Source organism: Onychomys torridus, chromosome 14, assembly GCF_903995425.1.
Source record: "Onychomys torridus chromosome 14, mOncTor1.1, whole genome shotgun sequence".
NCBI lineage: Eukaryota > Metazoa > Chordata > Mammalia > Rodentia > Cricetidae > Onychomys > Onychomys torridus.
The window spans coordinates 9,802,535-9,822,197 of NC_050456.1; the positions used below are offsets into that span (position 1 = coordinate 9,802,535).

The 19,663-nt window shown below is 43.6% G+C and overlaps 2 protein-coding genes across 5 annotated transcripts in view; one reads left to right on the plus strand and one right to left on the minus strand.

The window, feature by feature from the left end:
- Positions 1–17,909, minus strand: part of Znf277 (zinc finger protein 277) — a 126,074-nt gene extending 108,165 nt beyond the window's left edge. Inside the window, exon 1 of the mRNA XM_036206409.1 lies at positions 17,722–17,909. Coding sequence (XP_036062302.1) covers positions 17,722–17,812 — 91 coding nt within the window. The 5' untranslated portion in view covers positions 17,813–17,909. The remainder of the gene's footprint in view (positions 1–17,721) is intronic.
- Positions 17,910–18,069: 160 nt separating this feature from the next.
- The window catches only part of Dock4 (dedicator of cytokinesis 4), a 406,069-nt gene continuing 404,475 nt past the window's right edge, over positions 18,070–19,663 (plus strand). For all 4 annotated transcript variants that reach the window (XM_036206392.1, XM_036206395.1, XM_036206394.1 and 1 more), the window contains exon 1: positions 18,070–18,449. In XM_036206392.1, coding sequence (XP_036062285.1) covers positions 18,413–18,449 — 37 coding nt within the window. In that variant the 5' untranslated portion in view covers positions 18,070–18,412. The remainder of the gene's footprint in view (positions 18,450–19,663) is intronic.

Here is a 19,663-nt window from a genome sequence, read left to right on the forward strand (position 1 = left end):
AAGAGGAAAAGATGAAACATAACGTTATGGAGTACAATTTAGGTTGGATACAAAACGACAAATCAGCCCACAAGCAAATGGGAATGTATTTGAACTCCCACAGATAAGTAATACTGATAGAGTGTAGTGGATAGCCATCCCAGCCTTGGCCTGGAAGTTCCAACCCCCATTGAGGCTTCGGTAATGGTCACACCCACAAGGCAGGGCTGAGAGAGGACGCTGAAGACCCAGGATGGAGAGGAGAGGTCTCTCTTGGTTCCAGGAACCTGGACGCTGGAGGTAGACCGAGCAGAGTTCTCCAGAGAACACCTCTGGACTGCGCCATACCTTTGCCAGACCCTGTTACCTATCCCTTCATTTGTAAGTTACCCCACAAAATAAACCTCCTTTTTAACTACATGGAGTGGCCTTAATAATTTCACCAATAATAGAGTTTTACTTGTCTCGATGACTGTGAGGACGATGTGCTCAGAGTCTGACTCTGATTCACTGCCACAAACTATACAGCAATCATGACTTCAGAAAAAGCAACAAGCCAAAGGGAGCCGGCCAGCACACTCACAAATGCTGCCCAAGTCTGTCTACAAGGAGACCATGTGCAGTGGAGTGGGAGTCCTGAAGGTTGGTGAGTTGCCAGCTGGATCTCACAAGTGAGTAACAAGTACCATGAATCACGTTCAAGCTGTTTGAAACGACCTTTCACCAACAATTCCTCTGCAAGCTGTGGTTTGTACACCAAAGAGTGCCTGAATTTACCATCCAATTCATAAGTGGCAAAGTTCTACTGACTCAACTGACACTGAAGTCATGCACAAATAAGTTAAAAAAAAAAAAAAAAAAGGACTCACATTCTTGAAGTCTTTGAAAGCTGATAGAAGAATGTGGGTTAAATTTTTTATAAACTTAAATAATGTATTAAATAACTATGGTTACCTGACTTAATATAATAAACACCGGATTGAATACCCCAAACTATGGGGTCAACAACTGGCTACTGAGAAAACTTTCCTATACTCAATAGTTAAGTCTTAATTCAAATGTAGTAAGTGGTGATACTAAAATTAAATAAATAGGAATGCAGGTATAGGTTCGCAGTAGAGCACACGCTAAGCAGGTGAGGATGTAGAAACAAAAGAGGAAGGAAGAAGAGCAAGAAAAGACGCTGACTGGAAGAGCAAATGTTCTCATCTTGAGCTAAAATGGTAGGTTTTAGTCCTATGCGTATCTTTTAAAGGTTCCTAGATACAGTGGGAGAAATACTGCTAAGAGATGCTATATCATTCAACAGACAAAAAGTGTGTTTCCTGTGTTGAACTGTGTTTAGCAGCCTCCATTTATTCTCCCCTTAAAGGCACAAAGTCAAACAGGAATGCTGTGAAGGGACCACTTAGAGATCCGACCACAGACACTGGGTTGCCTCTTCTAAGGAGAATTTTTCAGAATGTCTAAATTCTTAATAAATAACAGGGAGATGACCCTGACTAGTGTTTCCTAAATTAAATCCCATGGCACACTAACATCCATGAAATTTGAGTAGGTATTATTCATAAAATGGTAATGGTAGTTAAATGTTTGGAAAATTAAACAAAATATTTACCTCCAGAACAGCCACAAAATTAGAATAAATTCTGGAAGAAAGCTACATACCTTATATTTGTAATTATTTACTCATGAAATTCTATACAGGTAAAAAGATAATACTTTTTTGTCTCACAATTCTATGGAATCAGAGTATTGTCCCTATAAGGATAAATAGCATATTAACTTAATGTTGGCTCTTTCTAATTCAATTAGACAATGAATAAAAAAATAAATTTGTATGAAAACATCTTAGCATGACAGCATAGAACTGAATTTCTTTTTATCCCACTATTTAAAAAGGGTTTAGTCCATTTTGCTGGGCATGGTCTCACATGTCTTTAATTCCAGGGGTTAGTTCATCTCTAGCTTATATCTTATGTGAACTTTGCTGGGAACAGTGGCGCATGTCTTTAATTCTAGCACTTACAAAGCAGAGGAACGACCTATGTGAGTTTGAGGCCAGCCTGGTCTACATTGGGAGTTCCAGGCCAGCCTGGTCTACAGAGAGAAACCCTGTCTCAAAAAATAAACAACAACAACAACAAAATGTAAATTTGCATGGCTGGTGTACTCTGCCTTTCAAATACTGGAAGGAAAACAGGTCTGGATGTGTAGCTCAGTGATACCTTCTATGCATGAGACATTAGGTTTGTAAAAACAAAATGTGACAAAGCAAACAGAAAACGAGACTGTACTCTTTTTAAGAGAACAGTTATAACTGCTGGTACCAAAACACAGCTCATGAACCTAGGAAGTTATGAACATCATCTATCTGTTCTGTTAATAAACAAAGACATTTCACAAGGGAAATGACGGCAACAGGAATGTTCGGCCTCAGCATCAAATTCCTTACACTTCAGGGATCATGAAAAAGAAGGCTGCTATCACTGTATACTGCAGAGTTATGTTACACTTGGCTGGCTGACTCAGCTCAGGGTGAGGTGCTCAGTGGCCACGTGACCATTTGTGATGACCTGTCTGGTGCTAAGCCCCTTGAAAGTACCACTAATGTACATGTCCCCTCCTCTGTTCCCTCAGTCCCACCATCACTGCGGCTATGTTCTCTTAAGCTCTGTGTCACCTCAGTCTACTGGCCTCATCTTTATGGAGGTCTGGAATGCTAGCTACTGGCACACAGCCAGTTTCTTGATATCAAATCTCAACTTGTATTCCTTTTCCAGTAACTGAACCCTTCATCTGTTGACCCAATCTATAACTTAACTGACTTGATACTTTACCCAGAATCCACGGTCTCCTAAACCTGCTCCTACATGGCCTGTAATAACTTGACTCCTGTCCCTTAACATGTTGCTTGTGTCCTTACTATGGACAAAGCCCCCACCTCCTCCCCAGCAACCCTTCCTTAAGAAAGCCTGGCCCTTGCCGGCCCACATCTCTAAGTTTTAGCTGGAATCCAGTTAGGTCAATTTACAGAAATTCTCAGTATCTTATCATCCTCCATATCTGATCAAATTCTCCATCCTTCTACCAGCTCTGGAGTGTACCTGATCACCCTGGTCAGCTTTCAGCAAGAATTTCCCTTTACCTCTCTGCATTCTCTCAGAAATTTCTATATCCCAACCCTTGAACATCCTCAATCTTTTTTCCCTTGTATTTGAAGTTGAGCACAGTTCTACATGGACGTCTCTTTTGTCTCATTACAACAGGCAAGCATTCTTGAACGTGTAATTGATGAGTCTCTCATATTCTGATGTGCTCTGCCTGAGCTGGCTGAGCATTCCTTGGGACAGAGGTGAAGCAGAAGCCAGCCTACTGAAATGGAATCTTCATGAACAGTCAGCTCTGCCAACACATCTATCTAATTTCAAGAATTTCTTTACAGGACTGAGTTGTTTGATTTTTGAGAAGACTAACACCAATTGTTTTTGAAAGACTCTTACAGGGAAGGTCATCTCTGATTTCTAGTTTTAAAATTCCAGCCAGGGAGTTCCAGGCCACCAAGACTGCAGGGGAAGGAAACTTCTCCTAAATGCTCATAAGCCCACCACACAGCAAACACAATCTCACTGCTGTCCCTGAATAAAAGTGGTTTTGTGAGTGTGCTGGAATTTAGGCAGGAATCTGTGAAATTCCCGTGAAGCCAAGACCTGGGAGGCCAATGTCTCTTTGGGTCCTGACCTGGAAAGTCTTGGGCCCTAATGGGTTTGGTTAGAGCTGTGTTTGGTTCCAGGTTTATACCCAAACTATCAGCCAGGGGCTCAGAAGGAGTCACCCTGGGAGGCAGGCCTGCTTACCTCAGTCTTGGCTGTGGACCCTGAAAACACTCTCTAACTTGGATGCAGGCCTCACAGCTGAGGTCTTAAACCAGTCTCACTTACGAAGGCTAAGAGGGAGATCTGACCACCTTAGTGCCCTCCAGAGGCCCGCCGCCCTCAGTTCCAGGGCAGGAAGGCAATGGCTCTGAAAGGGCCCTTTGCCCACTTCTCCAGGGCGAAGGATCACAAGGTCAAGGCCTGCTTGAGCTACAGAGCAAATTCAAGGTCATCCTGATCAATTTAGCAAGACCCTATCTCAAAAGAATGAAAAAAAAAAAAAAAAAAGAGCTGTGGAAATACCTCACACAGAGTGCTCATGGACATGTGAGAGGCTCTAGGCAAAACACTGCTAAGGGAAAGTGATGAAGACACATAAATGGAAAGAGATCTCACATTCACAAATCGGATGAACTGATCTCGTTACAATGTCCTGCTGTGTAAAGAGATCTATAGATTCAACCCCAATCCCCTAATCAAATTCTATAGGTTTTTTTCCCCATAGAAGTGGAATAAACAATCCCCAAATTGATATGGAACCAGTAAAGACTAGCCAAAGCAATCTTGAGCAAAAAGAATAAAACTGCAGGTTTCACTCCATTGGATCTCAAAACTCACATGAAACTCTAGTCACAGAAACAATGGAATGAAATAGAGCAGAGGCGCCAAGAACAATACAATAGAGAATGGGCAGTGGGGGGCACCCCCCCCACCCCCGAGTGAGTACAGAATACCCAGACACCAAATTCTTAGCACAAAGGAGATTTATTACCCTAGAGGAATGGGGGTGTGGTGGGGGGTGGCAACACTGCCTCTGGATGGACAAAGACAGACAGCAGGTGTTTCTGCAGAAGTGGTTTTTAAGGAGGAAAGGGGGAAGTCTGTGCTAGGGTGAGCTGGTAAGTTCTGATTGGACAGGCAGCCAGTGTAGGCAAATAATGAATTTTGATTGTTGGACCTTGGTGTTTAGTCTCAGGAATGTCAGTGTACAAATAAGGGAATGGACCTCTAGGGATGTAATCTAACTGCTTAGTAAGGAGAGGGGAGGGAATAAGTCAAAATCTGCTGTCTCCATGTGTGCAATGCTTGGGCCTGTTAGAGAGCTTTTCAGACAGTCTTTCCAATAAACAACGTCAGGGAAATTAGATATGCAGCCAAAGAAAGACACTAGAATCTTATCCCCCACCCAAAACAAACAAACAAACAAACAAACAAACAAACAAGCAAGCAAACAACCCAGATGGAACCCCTGGGCTGGTGGGATGGCTTAGCAGGTAAAGCCTTTGCTGATTGGGATTTGACTACCAGAACCTATGGTGGAAGGAGGCACGGGCTCTTGGAAGCTGCCCTCTGAGCTCCACACCTGTGCTGTGGTATGTGGGCCCTCCAGTTCACACACACACACATCACACAAAGAAAAAACAACACCTGAAGATAGAAAAAGAGAGAGAGGGAGGTGCAGGGTGAGACGAGAAGAGAGAAAGTGTGCGCACATGGGTGGGGAGGATAAATACAAATACAGAAACACAGTCCAAGAATGGAGTCATGTGAGGGGAATTCTGAGTGCTTATGAGAAAACATGATGAGAATCTTGTGTCCTCAGTTTCTTCCAAACTCCGAATTGTTCTTGGAATGTGTTGTCATGCTCCTCCCTGGTGCAGTGGATAGGAGTGAGTGTATTTCAGCTGTCGACATTCAAAGGCTTTTATGGAAAAACACGTTTTCTGCCACATGCAGCTTGTCCTTGTGATTGTAAACTTTACTCAGGTGACTCTTAACCCTCGAGTATAAATGTCCGATGCTTTGAATAAAGTTGGCTACTGCATGAGACTTTAGTCCGCCTCATTTCTAGGCCCATTCACTCCCCCAGATTCACATGGCCAACTAGAATGGTAAACGATAAACACTCAGGATAATGGTCTAGGCAAAGGCGTTTGAACAGTTTGTTATTAGTGACATGGGAACTAACCAACAGGTAAATGAAAATGAAAACTACTCACAAAGAAATACTATTCAAATCTGTAAATCTGTTAGGATGGCTATTATAAAAAAGATAAAAAGTAACACATGTCAGAAGGGATGTGGTAGGCTGTTGATGATACAGCTGTTTTGGAAAATAGATGGAGACTCCCCGATTCTGAAGTGAGGATCAGTGTGTTAGACCAAGAACTATTTATCTATGTTCACTGTGGCTGTATTCATAGTAGTCAACATAGGCAACTATCGTAAATGCTCATCAGCAGATGATGAATAGACAAACAAGTGTGGCCTTAAAGGAACAAAGGAAATCCTCCCATTTGTAGCAGTAGGGCTAACCTTCAGGGCATGCTAAGTAAAATAAGGTGGGTGAGAACCTTCAGGACATGCTAAGTAAAATAAAGTGGGTCAAAAGGTGAAATCTCCATGCCATCCATGTGAGATGTGAAAAAGACTGATTTGTAGAAGCAGACAGAATGCCGTGTTTACCAAGTGCTGGAGTTGCCAGTTTGCACTGGGGGGATGTTGGTGAAGAGCACATAATTTCAGTCAGACAGAAGGGGTGAGTTCATGTGCAACATGGTGACTGTCATTAACAATAGCAATGTGCTATACAGTGTACTGGAAAACTACAAAGACATTTTAAATATTCTTGCCATAAAATAATTATGGGAAGAAATGGAGATTTAACTAGCTTGATATAGCCATTCCAATGTTTACATGATATAAAACACTGTGTTTTACATAAATATATGTAACTTTGTCAATTATAAAAAAATCCTAACAACAAAACTCAAAACAAACACAAACCAAACAGAAAAAACAGTGCATACTTTTAAAGTCTAATGTGGTTATTCATTATCTCTTTTTTGGCTAACTCCTGACTCAACTTCCCTTTCCAGTTTCCATTACCTGGCTAATCTTTGATCTTGTCATTTATTTCCCTGGGACTTTTAAGCTTTACATTCTACAGAATTAAGTTGCAACATCAGGAACAATAAGTCCTGGCTTCCACTGTTCCTGCTTCTTCCATTTTCTCTAAGCAGAATAAAGCCATGTGACACTTGCTGCATCTGCCACTAGTTTCTCACTGCTCTTTAGGACTGTGATGCTCTTTTCTTGTCTGTACATGTCCAGTTTTACTCATGCTGAGGAGCTAGGTCCATTTGCTAGAAACAATCTTTCTTGCTCAATCCCCCATCCTTCTGATACTCTCCAGAACCTCCTACTCTGTGATTTATTTAGGGCTCTTACATTTTTCCTAGTAGGTGCTAAGACCTTGAACAGCAAGACCAATACTGTTTTCACTTTTGTAGTCTATGGTGTCTACAATATAGAAACTTCCACATAGCAGGTGCTTAATAAAGGAGGCTGAATGAGGACTCAGTTCTGCTGTGGATATCGCTCTGTATAAATAAAGTTCTGACTGGCCAGTGGCCAGGCAGGAAGTATAGGCAGGACAAGAGAGAAGAGAATTCTGGGAAGTGGAAGGCTGGGGAGAGACACCGCCAGCCGCCACCATGAAAAGCAACATGTAAAGACACTGGTAAGCCACGAGCCATGTGGCAAAGTGTAGACTAACAGAAATGGGTTAATTTAAGATAGAAGAAGTGGATAACAAGAAGCCTGCCACAGCCATACAGATTCTAAACAATGGAAGTTTCTGTGTGCTTACTTGGTTGGGTCTGAGTGACTGTGGGACTGGCGGGTAAGAGAGATTTGTCCTGACTGTGGGCCAGCCAGGAAAACTCTAACTACACAGTTCCATCAATCACTCTTTCAGATCTGCACTGCTCATTCTGAATGAGTGGGATTAGATGCAGTCTAACAATCTTTCTATGTTGTCTTGCAGTGAGGGACTCCAGAAGTCAATTCTTGGCCATGGTTCTAACCTGACACAACTGATTAAATGTGGAATTAATCCTTGAGGAAATACTATGATGTCCCCCACTCTTTACAGACCCCAGGAAATGTTGGCAACCCACTGCTTTTTTAAAGTGGTATTTGGTAGGTGCACTTGAAAGAACTCTGATACAATCTCACTCTCTCGTTTACACCCAGGAAATGTTGGCCAGTAGTACAAACGACTTCTGAGAGATCAGTCAGAGGCAGAAGTGGGATCCAGACTCTGGTCTTCTGAGTCCTTGTCTAGTGAACTCTTCACTTACTCTATTTTCTATGTATTTTCCCTTTGCTGCTGGAAGAATAACTCGGTGAGGGTCCCGGTCAGTTATCTGCAATACTTCCTCTCATCAATGGCTGCACACGGGAAAAGCTTTCAAAAGCCATTCATAAACTGGTCTGTGAGAAATTCTAAGGGGCTCCAGCTCTCACCTTCTTTTCTTGTTCTCTCTTCTCTTTGAGGAAATTAGTTACATGGCGATTTAGAAAAGACAGACTGATTGATGCTATGCTACAGGCCAACAACAGCTCCTGCTAATAATTGCTTTCTAATGGTAATTATGATCAGCTGTGTACAAGATATTTTCTTTTCTAATTGGCTATTACTGGTGAAGAGCAGTCTGTTATACAACAGAAGACTGTGCTAAATAAATAACCACAATTACAATTCTCAGGTCCTTACTGGGGAAAAAATCAAGTATCTCTATGTATTTAGATAAAAGCATTAATTAGGGATGAGATGGGAAAGGGAAGGGCCATCTTTCTGCTAAGAAATGAGGACAGTGTTGGAGAAATCCAGACGTGAAACAATTCCTTCCTTTTACAAATAAAGCCACTTACAAACTTTAGTAAGTTCCCAAGTCAATACACACCACGGTTTAAGTGTGTCCACTTTTTTTCCAGGAGCAACAAGGAAACATAAAGGACCATGAGTTCTGCTGAGAAAGAGAGGCAGAGCCTGACTGCATAGAACTGAGACTCCATGGACAAGGCCCAAGAGTTCTCTTCATTTTTGTCCATACACCAAGAAGCAAGAAGCTGGTCTCCAGTCATCACTTGTACTAGCTGGGTTTGTGTATCAAGTTGACACAAGCTAGAGTCATCAGAGAGGAAGGAGCCTCAGCTGAGGAAACGTCTCCAAGAGACCTAGCTGTTTAAGGCATTTTCCCCATTAGTGACAATCGGGGAGTTACCATCCCTGGGCTGGTGGTCCTGGATCCAGTAAGAAAGCGGGCTGACCAAGCCAGTAATCAGCACCCCTCCATGGCTTCCGCCTCAGCTCCTGCCTCCAGGATCCTGCCCTGTTTGAGTTCCTGCCCTGACTTCCTTTGGTGATGAACAGCAATGTGGAAGTGTTGGCTGAATAAACCATTTCCTCCCCAACTTGCTTTTTGTTCACGGTGTTTCATCCTGGCAATAGAAACCCTAACTAAGACACCACTCACAGCATGATACTCTCCCTGAGACTAAAGGCAAAAGAAATTATGTGATAGTCCCTGGACTTAGGGGCTTAAATTTTTTTTTTTTCTTTAACATCCAGGGACTTGTCTTAGTAGAACTTTGCGGAACTGCCATTTTCTTATAGTCTGTAGTTGCTTTGACGTTATGTCCCAGAGTGGGCTGTGTAAGTGGCAGAGTGCTTGCCTAATATGCAGGATTCTCTGGGTTCAGACATCACACTGCAACACAAACAGACTGGCAGTCCCCAGTGCTGGGGAGGCAGTGTCCAAATGCCAGGCTGACAGGTCCACATACCAGGTTCCAGGCTAGCCTGGCTACACAGTGAGACTCTGTCTCAAAACAAAAACACCTAATAAAGTAAAGGTACAGTTGGAGTTTTATAGCAGCAGCAGCAGCAGCAGCAGCAGCAGCAGCAGCAGATGCGACCAGATGTGGGCCTCTTTGATCTCTGTGACTACAGAAAGAAAGCAGGAGAGCAAACCTTTGAGGAAAGTTTCAAGAGGCTTTCCACAAGAGGTACGTGGGAGGGAAGCCCCAAATCAGTGGAGGGAGTGGGCCTTCCCCCATCTTCCTGGAGTGATCCATTCTGGTCATTTTCTACCAGTCAAGAGGACGGCATTTTCAAAGAAATCTTGTCCTGTGTCTTAAGAAGAGCCCCCCCGCCCCAGCTCTTTTTTGTTGTACAGGATCTGAATTATAAATGTGACACCCCATTCCTCTGCTGTCCACATTTCATTTGTAACAATGGAAAGGAGATCCCTTGATTTGCTCGAGGTCACACAGTTTTAACTGTCCAGTCTGTCCAATTCCCAGGTTGGTGCCCACTGTTGCCTTTTCGGCTGGCACTTAGCCTGGATTTCTGTTCTCTCAAGGGTTTCAGAGGACTTTCACATATACCACCCACGTGTTTAACAATACTAGCAGTACCACTTTTTTCTGATGAAATTAAGGTTCTGAGGATAAAAAGGTTTTCTTAAGTTTATTCTGTTACAAAGTAGAATATTCAACATTAGAATCCAGTCTTGACTATTATTCTATACATTTCCTTCCATGTATTTTATTTATTCATATATTCATATTTATTCAATATATTTATTATTTAAGAGATGCTAAACATGGAGAAAGCCTAACTATATGCCAGATGGTTTTTTTTTTTTTTAATTTTAAATTTTTTTTTTTTTTTTTTTCGAGACAGGGTTTCTCTGTGTAGCTTTGCGCCTTTCCTGGAACTTGCTTTGGAGACCAAGCTGGCCTCAAACTCACAGAGATCCACCTGCCTCTGTCCCCCCCCCCCCCAAGTGCTGGGATTAAAGACATGCACCACCACCGCCCGGTGCCAGATGGTCTTAAAGTATTCTGCTTGTCATTTGATGATTCCCATACTAAAGAAAGAAAAGATTAAGTCCTGTTCAGCTTCAAAAAACACTTTGGGGTTTCTGTGGCTGAAGATCGTATCTGACCTCCACTAGACACTTTGCAAACAAATGGCGCTAGTCTCAGAAAGACGGGATTGGTGGAAAGAAAAGCAGAAGATGCATCACTGAGATCATCATCATCACTGCTGAAAAATGCCACCCTGCTCCATGGGGGTCAAGGTCAGTAGAGCATGCTGGTTTCAGTACAAGGTGACAAGCCTACAAGGAACTGTGAGAGACATGCCAGTTCTGTAGTCTGATGTGTCCATTAGATCAACCGCAGCAATGCTGGTTAGTTTTATGTCAACCTGACACAAGGTAGCGCCACTTGGGAAGAGGAACCTCAATTGAGAAAATGCCGCCATAAAAATTGACCTGTAGGCAAATCTATGGCACATTTTCTTAGTGACTGATTTGGGAGGGCACAGACCACTGTGGGCAGGGTCACCCCTGGGCTGGTGGTCATGGTGCTATAAGAAATCAAGCTAAGCAAGCCATGAGGGAAGGGGCAAGACAGTGAGCTGCACTCCTCCATGGCCTCTGCACCAGTTCTTGCCTTGACTTCCCTGGATGATGGGCTACAAGATGAAATGAACCTTTTCCTTCCCAAGTTGATCTTGGTCATGGTGTCTGTTCATCACAGCAGTGGAAATGCTGAGACAACATTGAATCTATTTCTGGGACATTAGTCAGGAACAGCTAATAAAAACCTTTATGAGCTGGCAGTGGTGGTGCAAGCTTTAAATCCCAGCACCCAGGAGGAAGGTAGATCTCTGTGAGTTCGAGACCAGCCAGGTCTCAGAGTGAGTTCCAGGACAGCCAGGGCTATACAGAGAAACCCTGTCTCAAAAAAAAAAAAAAAAAGCCTTTATGTATCCAGCTGTTGCAGTAGTTCTATATACCCTCATCAACATTTAGAAGCATGATTTCTGTTATGTGACTCTGATAAACATCTTGTTTTCAAAATGGAGACCTGAATGTGTGTTGGGAAGAACATTACTGTTTTACGTGAATGGCAGAACTACATGAGTACTAAGAGAGTTGCATACAAATTCACTATGGTACTGCAAAAGTGTCCACCAGGATGACTGAAGCCACATACATATTCTTACACTGAAACCACAGGTATTGCAGCAGGACAGTTATATTGCTCTGATGCAGAAGGAGGGTCAGTTTGGTTGGCCTGAAGCCAGTAAGTAACCAGGATTCCAACCTCAGTTGGTCTGATCTTCCCTTCTTCACTGCACCATTCTACCCAGCTCTAGAAACACTCGATTAGAATGTATCTGTGTTTTAGGATGTCGCTTCAGACTTCAGCTAATAGAATCTCATTACCATGTCAAACAGTTATACTTATGCAGTGGATAAAAGCCCTCTTCCAGGTAGCATGTGACCTTGCACACACCACTTTTAAAAGTCATTTTCCTCATTTATAAATAAAAGGGATGAAACAAGATGAATTCCGTAAGTGGTTGGAAACAGTAAGTACATGACATAGCACTTCACAGACGTAAGCCATCATCACCACCACCATTACTATAACAGTCCCTTTTATAATGGCTCCTCTCTGAAGCCAGAAGTGGGGTCTCCTGTATTATAGGAAAATAAAGATGCTCAGAGAAAGTCCTTGTACCAAACAAGATATACAAAGACCATATTTCTATTAATTCTTTTTTCCCATGACACCCTCGGGCCCATTCCTTGCAAAGTCATCCCTGCTGACAGAAGAGTCCTGGAGGATGTGTGGCATGGGAAGGTGGTACTGTGTAGGGTGAAGCAGTATAGACAGTTATGTAAAGGGCTTTCAGAGCACACAGTTACAATGTGAGCACATAGCTCTCTGACAGATACTGTGGCAGCCCCCACATTCCAGAAGGGTATTGCAGGCATAAGCAGTTATCATGGGCGCATTCCCAAGCTTCCCCTGGGTTACACCATAGCTTAGATCACCTCTTACCTAGATCCAGTATCAGAGGCCAGGCAGTTTTATTGTTCAGTTGGGTATATCTCCATAATAAGAGCAACTGATATTTACCGAAGTCTAACTTTATAGCACAAATATGTACAGGGCTTTCATAAATATGTAACTCAAAGGAATTTTGCAAGGCTGGTATTTGTTTATGTTTTCACTGATGTGGAGCATACAGCAAACCTCTGTTAAATAGCTATTTGATGCCAGAATTAAAACTGAAATAGAGCTTTTCTCAAATAGAGTCTAAGCCTCTTTCCATAGCCACGAGAGACTAGAGGGAATGAATGCTAGGAACTTAGGGGAGAGCCTGTAGGAAACTGGCTACCAGCCATACAGATGATGGGAGGCACAAGTCAAGGTTCACGTGGCAGGTCATTCATTCACAGAATCCAGATTAAAGACCAGACCTAAAGCATGCTCTAAAAAATTAATCATTATCTAAACAATATTAGAAGATCATTTTTTACAAGGGCAGAAAAACAACATCAAATGCAAACCATGATTAGTTCTGACAAAATACCTTCTGATAATACTTTGCACTGCTAGTTCGTATGTATACTTTTTACAAACATAAATCATTCCCTTGTTCTTTTTTTAAATCCCATTTCAATTCTTCCACTTGAAGAGGCAGCAATGCTAAACACTTTTAGTAAGTTTCACAAATATTCTAAGCATTTAAACTGTTACCCCTTAATGCATGGGGCTCTGACAGTCGATGGATATAAAGTAAGGCTTGGCTTTAGTATGTGAAGATGCCAACAAGTAACTGTAGTCTGAAAAGAGAAGGAGATGATGAAGAGATGGGCATGGAAAAGGGTTGAAGATGAGGCTGAAAAGACAGGAAATAGTACCTAGAGAAGCTGGACCTACTTACACATATAGCATAGTTACAATGATTTCCAGTGGAGACCTCTAAAATAGATTTGTTTTCAAAGGTAGGCTAGAAGGGTAAAATCAAGTGTCAGTGAGGTCAAGAGGAAGGCTTTCCAGGTGGGGAGGTTGGAATACTGTTCAGGTCAGACATTTATTAAATATCAACACTCTGCCACATCAGAGAGACAAGAGCAAGTCCAACAAGGACTTGGTTTTCCATCTAGAGCTCAGACTTAGAGGTGCACGATACAAATAAGTAACCAGTAGTGATGGTGAGGGCTGGAAATAGAATCAGAATATTGGTTACAGAAATGAACAGAAGGGCAGATTCCACTGACATCCCAGGAACAGAGAAGTAGGACTTGGTAAGTGATCAAATTCAGGGCCTGTGGTCAAGGCGGCACTCTAAGATGCTGCCCAGGTTTCTAGCTTAGACTTGAGGCTATTTACCAGATTATGAAACACAAGAGCAAGGAATACACTTGCTACCCTCCCCCACTTCTTCTACAGACACTATAATGTCATAGATCCAGACACTACCATCATCATCTACTATGTATTCATTTGGAGAAAACAATCAAAGTGATTGCCAGAATCTTACAATACAGGTAAACATTGTCAGAAGAAATCACCTCAGTCACAAAATCATCCTATAAATGTCAATTGCTAAACTACATAGATCATGATCTAATGGATTTCTTACTAAAAACCAGTTTAGAATAAACAGCAATATACAGCAGTCAAGTATTTGAGATGCTGAATTTTTCTGCTATCTGGGGCGTGTGTGTGTGTGTGTGTGTGTGTGTGTGTGTGTATGGTGTGAGCACCTATACACCTGAATGGGAAGGCCAGAGGAAGTCATGAGAGATCTTCCTTTTTCATACTGTACCTTATTTGCCTCAGACTCTCACTGAACCTGAACTGCACTGTTTTTGCTAGACAGGCTGGCCAAAGAGCATCTGGGACCCACCTACCTGTTCCACCCCACAAAGCTAGGGTTACTACCACAAGGGACCACATTTGGCTCCTATGTAGGTGGGTGCTGGGGATGTGAACTCAGGTTCTCATGCTTTCATAGCAAGTGCTCTTAATCAGTAAACCATCTACCCAAACCCTAATTTTTGTTTTTAATTTTTGGAAACAATATGACAAACTAGTTTCTGTTCAAATGAATGGCAAGCAGGGATGTTCAAGTCTTGGCCTGACCCTGTCATTTAATTTCCTCTCCGCATGAGCCTCAGCAGACATCCATAGCTCTCAGCTCAGTTCCAGGCCCTTAGCAACAGCATCTGGAGTTTGTCTCAACACCTGAGGGGTAACAAAAAGTCAGACAGTTTTGTTGAGAGCCAACCAGTGCAGGGACTGGGGAGGAAGGGGCCAGACCAAAAGAAGGGCACAGTAATGTCAGCAGGGAGCTGTGTATACCTGCTTAGTGGCTCCTCCCAGCAGAGACTTTAGAGAACTGCAAAGATTTCCATTAAATGACTCCTCAGGCCCTTCTGTCTCGGAATAGTAAACACACAGACTGACATTTTAATTAGAACTAGAGGGAACCTCTGAAAAGATGCAGTGTACCAGAAATTAAAAAGGTGTGTGATTTTTACAAAGAAAGACATGCTTGAAACTTAAGTGTCCGCCTAAGAAGAAATATACTCCTGATGCAATTATTCCCATCTAAAATATGGGTCTCATTTTGCAGGGTTTAAAAAGAATTCTGATAAAGTCATGAAATGATATATTATTAAAGGGGAATTTTAAATGAAAAAATTTACTTACTAAAAATGACATAAAAATCAACCATTAAGCTCTCCCAGTCACTACTACAAATCAATGATAATATTGGGCAGTTCTGAAACAGGGAAAGGGACACTTCTGTTACAAACACCGCTTACATACTTTTGCTGAAAATACGTTGGAGCCTAAAATTAAGCTTTCATTAGTCACCTAATTCAGTCCTACCATATTTCAATACTGGTCCTGGATTAGTAATTTCCTCATAGTTGATCAAGTATTGGATAAAGGACACTTGGATATTACTGGGGAATATGAATGATGATATTTTTTAAGACAGAAAACTAACATCTATGTAAAATTTACATAGGAGATTGGCTGAAGTATGGAATATCTGTTCTATAGGGTATGTGTCACCAAATAAATAAATAAATAAATAAATAAATAAATAAATAAATAAATAAAACAAATGTTCTGATATGGAATACCTTTGATGAAATATCTGTTCTATAGGGTATGTGTCACCAAATAAATAAATAAATAAATAAATAAATAAATAAATAAATAAAACAAATGTTCTGATATGGAATACCTTTGATGAACAAGAAGAAAGTTGTAGATCTTTGAGTTTCCTAGAATTATCCTTTTTATTAAAAAATGAACTATACCACATATTGTTGTTGGTTGTTTTTTATTCTTTGCTCTTTTGGGGGGCCAGCCACCCAGCTCCCAAATAAATCACACATAGTCTTATTATTACTAATGAATGCCCATCCTTAGCTTGGCTCATATCTAGCCAGCTTTTCTTAAGTTATCCCATCTAAAAGCCTCTGGGCTTTTATCTCTCTCAATCCTGTATACCTTTCTTTACTTCTTACTCAGTGGCTTGCTGTGTAGCTGGGTGTCTGGCCCCTTTCATCCTCCTCTCCTTTTCTTGCTCCTTGATCTCCTCCCTCTCCCAGATTTCTCCTCCCATTCATTCTCTGCCAGGCCTTCCTCTCTTTTCTCAGCCCAGCTATTGGCCATTCAGCTCTTTATTAGACCAATCAGGTGTTTAGACAGGCAAAGTATCATAGCTTCACAGAGTTCAACAAATGCAACATAAAAGAATGCAACACATCTTTTACATCATTAAAACAAATGTTCCACAGCATAAACAAACGTAACATATCTTAAAATAATATTCCACAACAATGTATATTATAAAGAAATATGTTAGTAAAAATATGTACCAAAGTTGATAAGAGCATTTGTTTAGTGGAGGGGTTTTACTATTTTTTAAAAATCTAAATGATGCCTCTGAATGAACCGTTTGAAATATTTTTAATGAATTGTAAGGTAACTCATAACTTTTATTTGAAAAATTTTAAAATAAATTAATCTGTGAGAAAGTTATCAATGCTTCCAACTTTATATCTTAAAATGGTAGCCCTCTGGAACTTTGATAATTTGGAAAAAACGTAAGTCTGTTATATAAGAACGGAGTATACAGCTAACCCAATGATAGGTTGCTTATATGATGGGAATTTCACTCCCGGGAAGTGGGAAAAAATTGCACTTCATTTTTCTGCTCTAAGATAAAAAAACAAAAAGCAAAAACAAAAAAAACCCTTCGTACTAAATCTCAATTTAGCTGTGAAGGTGAAAGGAAAAAGCACCAACAAGGATCAACAACCAAAACCAACCCCCAAATCATATCCATTAAGGAAAGAGAACTTGGTGTGCTAAATAATACACTTAAGCAAAAGGGGGTCCGGTGGGAAGTGGAGCAAGACCAAAAGAAAAAGGCGGTCTATGTGTGGCTTTCAAAATCTGATTTTTGATCTCTACAGTGGAACTGAAGATAACATCAAAGTCAGGTAGATACAAAGTAGCTGTGATGACTTTCAAAACCACCTTTTAAATATTCAGTGAAAGCAGGAGTGCATTTAATTCTCTTTATTCTTTCTCTGAGAATTTAGGACTTAAGATCTCCCAGGCTCCACATTCAACTCTGGGGAGTCTATCCTTTGGAGGGCCAAAGGATACCTGAGATGCACACACCCTTTCCCTGGAGAACTCCAACCAGCAACCGGCAAGTAAGTTTTGGAGAGCCATGGCCAGTCTCCAACTCGGAAACCTGTCCCAAACTAAATAAAACACCTTTCCAAAGCCAAACTCAGCAAACCGAGCATGGCGAATGGGATTGGCTAGGAAATAGCTGGTAATCCCAGCAGTACAATCACACACGTGCGACCCAGACCAGACGCACACCCACTCGGTGGCATGTGCAAAACACGGAATGCCAACCCGGAAGACAGCAAAAGGAGCTTTCCCAGTGGCCGGGAAGGCAGGTCTTCCCATTTCTCCTCCAGACCAGGACACTCTCAGCCAGGCAACTGTCCGCCCCACCCATCTCTTCGGGTCCCTCCGGTGGCTCCCTCCCCGGCACCAAGGTGGTCTCAGAGTTGACCCGCTCCCGAGCGGGAGCCGGATGCACCCCGAGCACGGGGAAAATGTAGACAGATCACCCGCACCCAAGGGACAGCGCACTCACCTTCATGATCCACGTACCCGACTCCACCGCGGACCCCTGCAGCGTCCTCCCGCCGGTCCTCACAGAGCCCCTGGGCCTCTGCAGCAGCCATTACCTGGTCCAGCAGAAAGGGGCGGGCCGTGGGCGGAGTGGAGAGAGTATTCACCAAAAGAAACGCGTCTGGGGTCGGATTCCGACCCACTGAGTGATTTCCTACACGCCTATGCCGAGCCGTCACATTCTGGACCAATAAGATGCGGTGAGCCTAACTGGTTGCCCCGCCCCTAACTGCTGAAGCCTCGCCCCCTTCCGGCGCCCGGAGACCAAGAACTACAACTCCCGGCATGCTGCGTGGGCGGTGGAGAGGCAGCGCTGGATGAGCCGCTGACGGGCGGGGGTGCGCCCGCGAGTGCCCCAGCGTGTTCGCTTAGTTCAGTGAATCAGAACAATGACTGCGCCGCCGGGTCCCCGCGAGCGCGTCGCAGGGCTGTGAGCAGCCGCGGCCAGCAAAGCGGCGGGCGGCGCAGCCTCGGCCGTGTAGTGTCAGTGCCCGCTCCGGAGCCCCGGGCGCTGCCCCTGCCCAGAGCCGCAGCCCGCGCGATCCGCCGCGCTCCAGCGCCGCAGCTGCTCTTCGGGAGCCTTGCATTGTTGTGAGCTACTGGAGGGGCGCAGGGATTGCATAGCCCGGAGCCCCTCAGCGCCCTTTACAGCCATGTGGATACCTACGGAGCACGAGAAATACGGCGTGGGTGAGTGCTCGCGGGCGAACTTTTATCTTGTCCCCACGCAGCTTGCCCCGCTCCAGGCTGCAAATGCCAGGTCTTGGCATAGCGCAGCGGGACCCGGGCTTGGCAGCCCAGGGACGCGCGCTGGGGTCTCGCTCCCCACCGCGCAGTCAACACGGCTCGAACCAGGTCCCAGAATGTTGGGACAGCAGCCCCGGGCTCCGCTGGCGGAGTTTGGAGCGGCCGCGGGGCGTGTTGCGTGTCAAGTTGGACTGGGAGGCCAACAGGGTTTCTCTCGGTCCAACCCATGCTGGCCCACAGCGGCAGAGAGGCAGCAGTGGGCTGCATGGATTTCCTGGGGTGCTGAGGGAGACCACGATCCCGCAGCGAGAACACTCCCAAACAGTAGGGAGGCGCGAAGTCCCTGCGGCTGGGGTCGGCATTCCCAGAGTGCGGAATGTTGCACCGGCAGCCCCTGTGACAGAGGGAGCCCGGAGGCAGCCTCCTTCCTCCCTGGCCTCCTTGGTGTCTGGTGTGTGTGTTGCCGGCGGGGGTTGGTAAATTTCAACATCTGTGCTGCTGTGCTCTTTGGTCCTGGGAAGGGAACCGAGATTTCGGCAGCGTTTTTACTTCTGGACACCTTTTCCACCAGGGAATGAGCGCAGTGGGCGTCGCGGAGGCCGACTGGAAAGTGATGAGGGAGAGGAGGGTCAGAAAGCCTGCTTCTTGGATGCTGGGAGGCAGCTTTTAGGAGAGGACTACCCTGGCACTGATTTGGGAGAAAAAGGAACCAGATAGCGTTCACTGTTATTTGCAAAGGTGAACAACAAAGGACATTAATGTTGACTGATGAATACAGGAGGCTCCCTTCCCTTCCCTCCTCCCTTTTCGGGAGGATTACAGTTCCCGTTTTTTGTTGTTTGATTTCAGCTGGGTCCCCCCCTCGACAGTCACTCCTTTTAGGGTTGAGACTATTAAGAAGCGAGGCTCACTGACAAGCCTGAAGCGGCCAAATGCAATTATAACCTCCCAGAAGGTCTAATAGAAAGAAAGCATTATAGATTTTACTGACAATCTTCATTTCCTTTAATGCCCCGTCCTGCCGATTGGCATTCTTGTTTTTATTGTGGACGGACCTATTGATTTAGATGATACAGAGATGTGTTTGTGTTCTGAATTCATTCTCCTGTAATTTAAAAAATCTGGAAAACCTTTCAAGGGAGTCCTAATCACAAGAG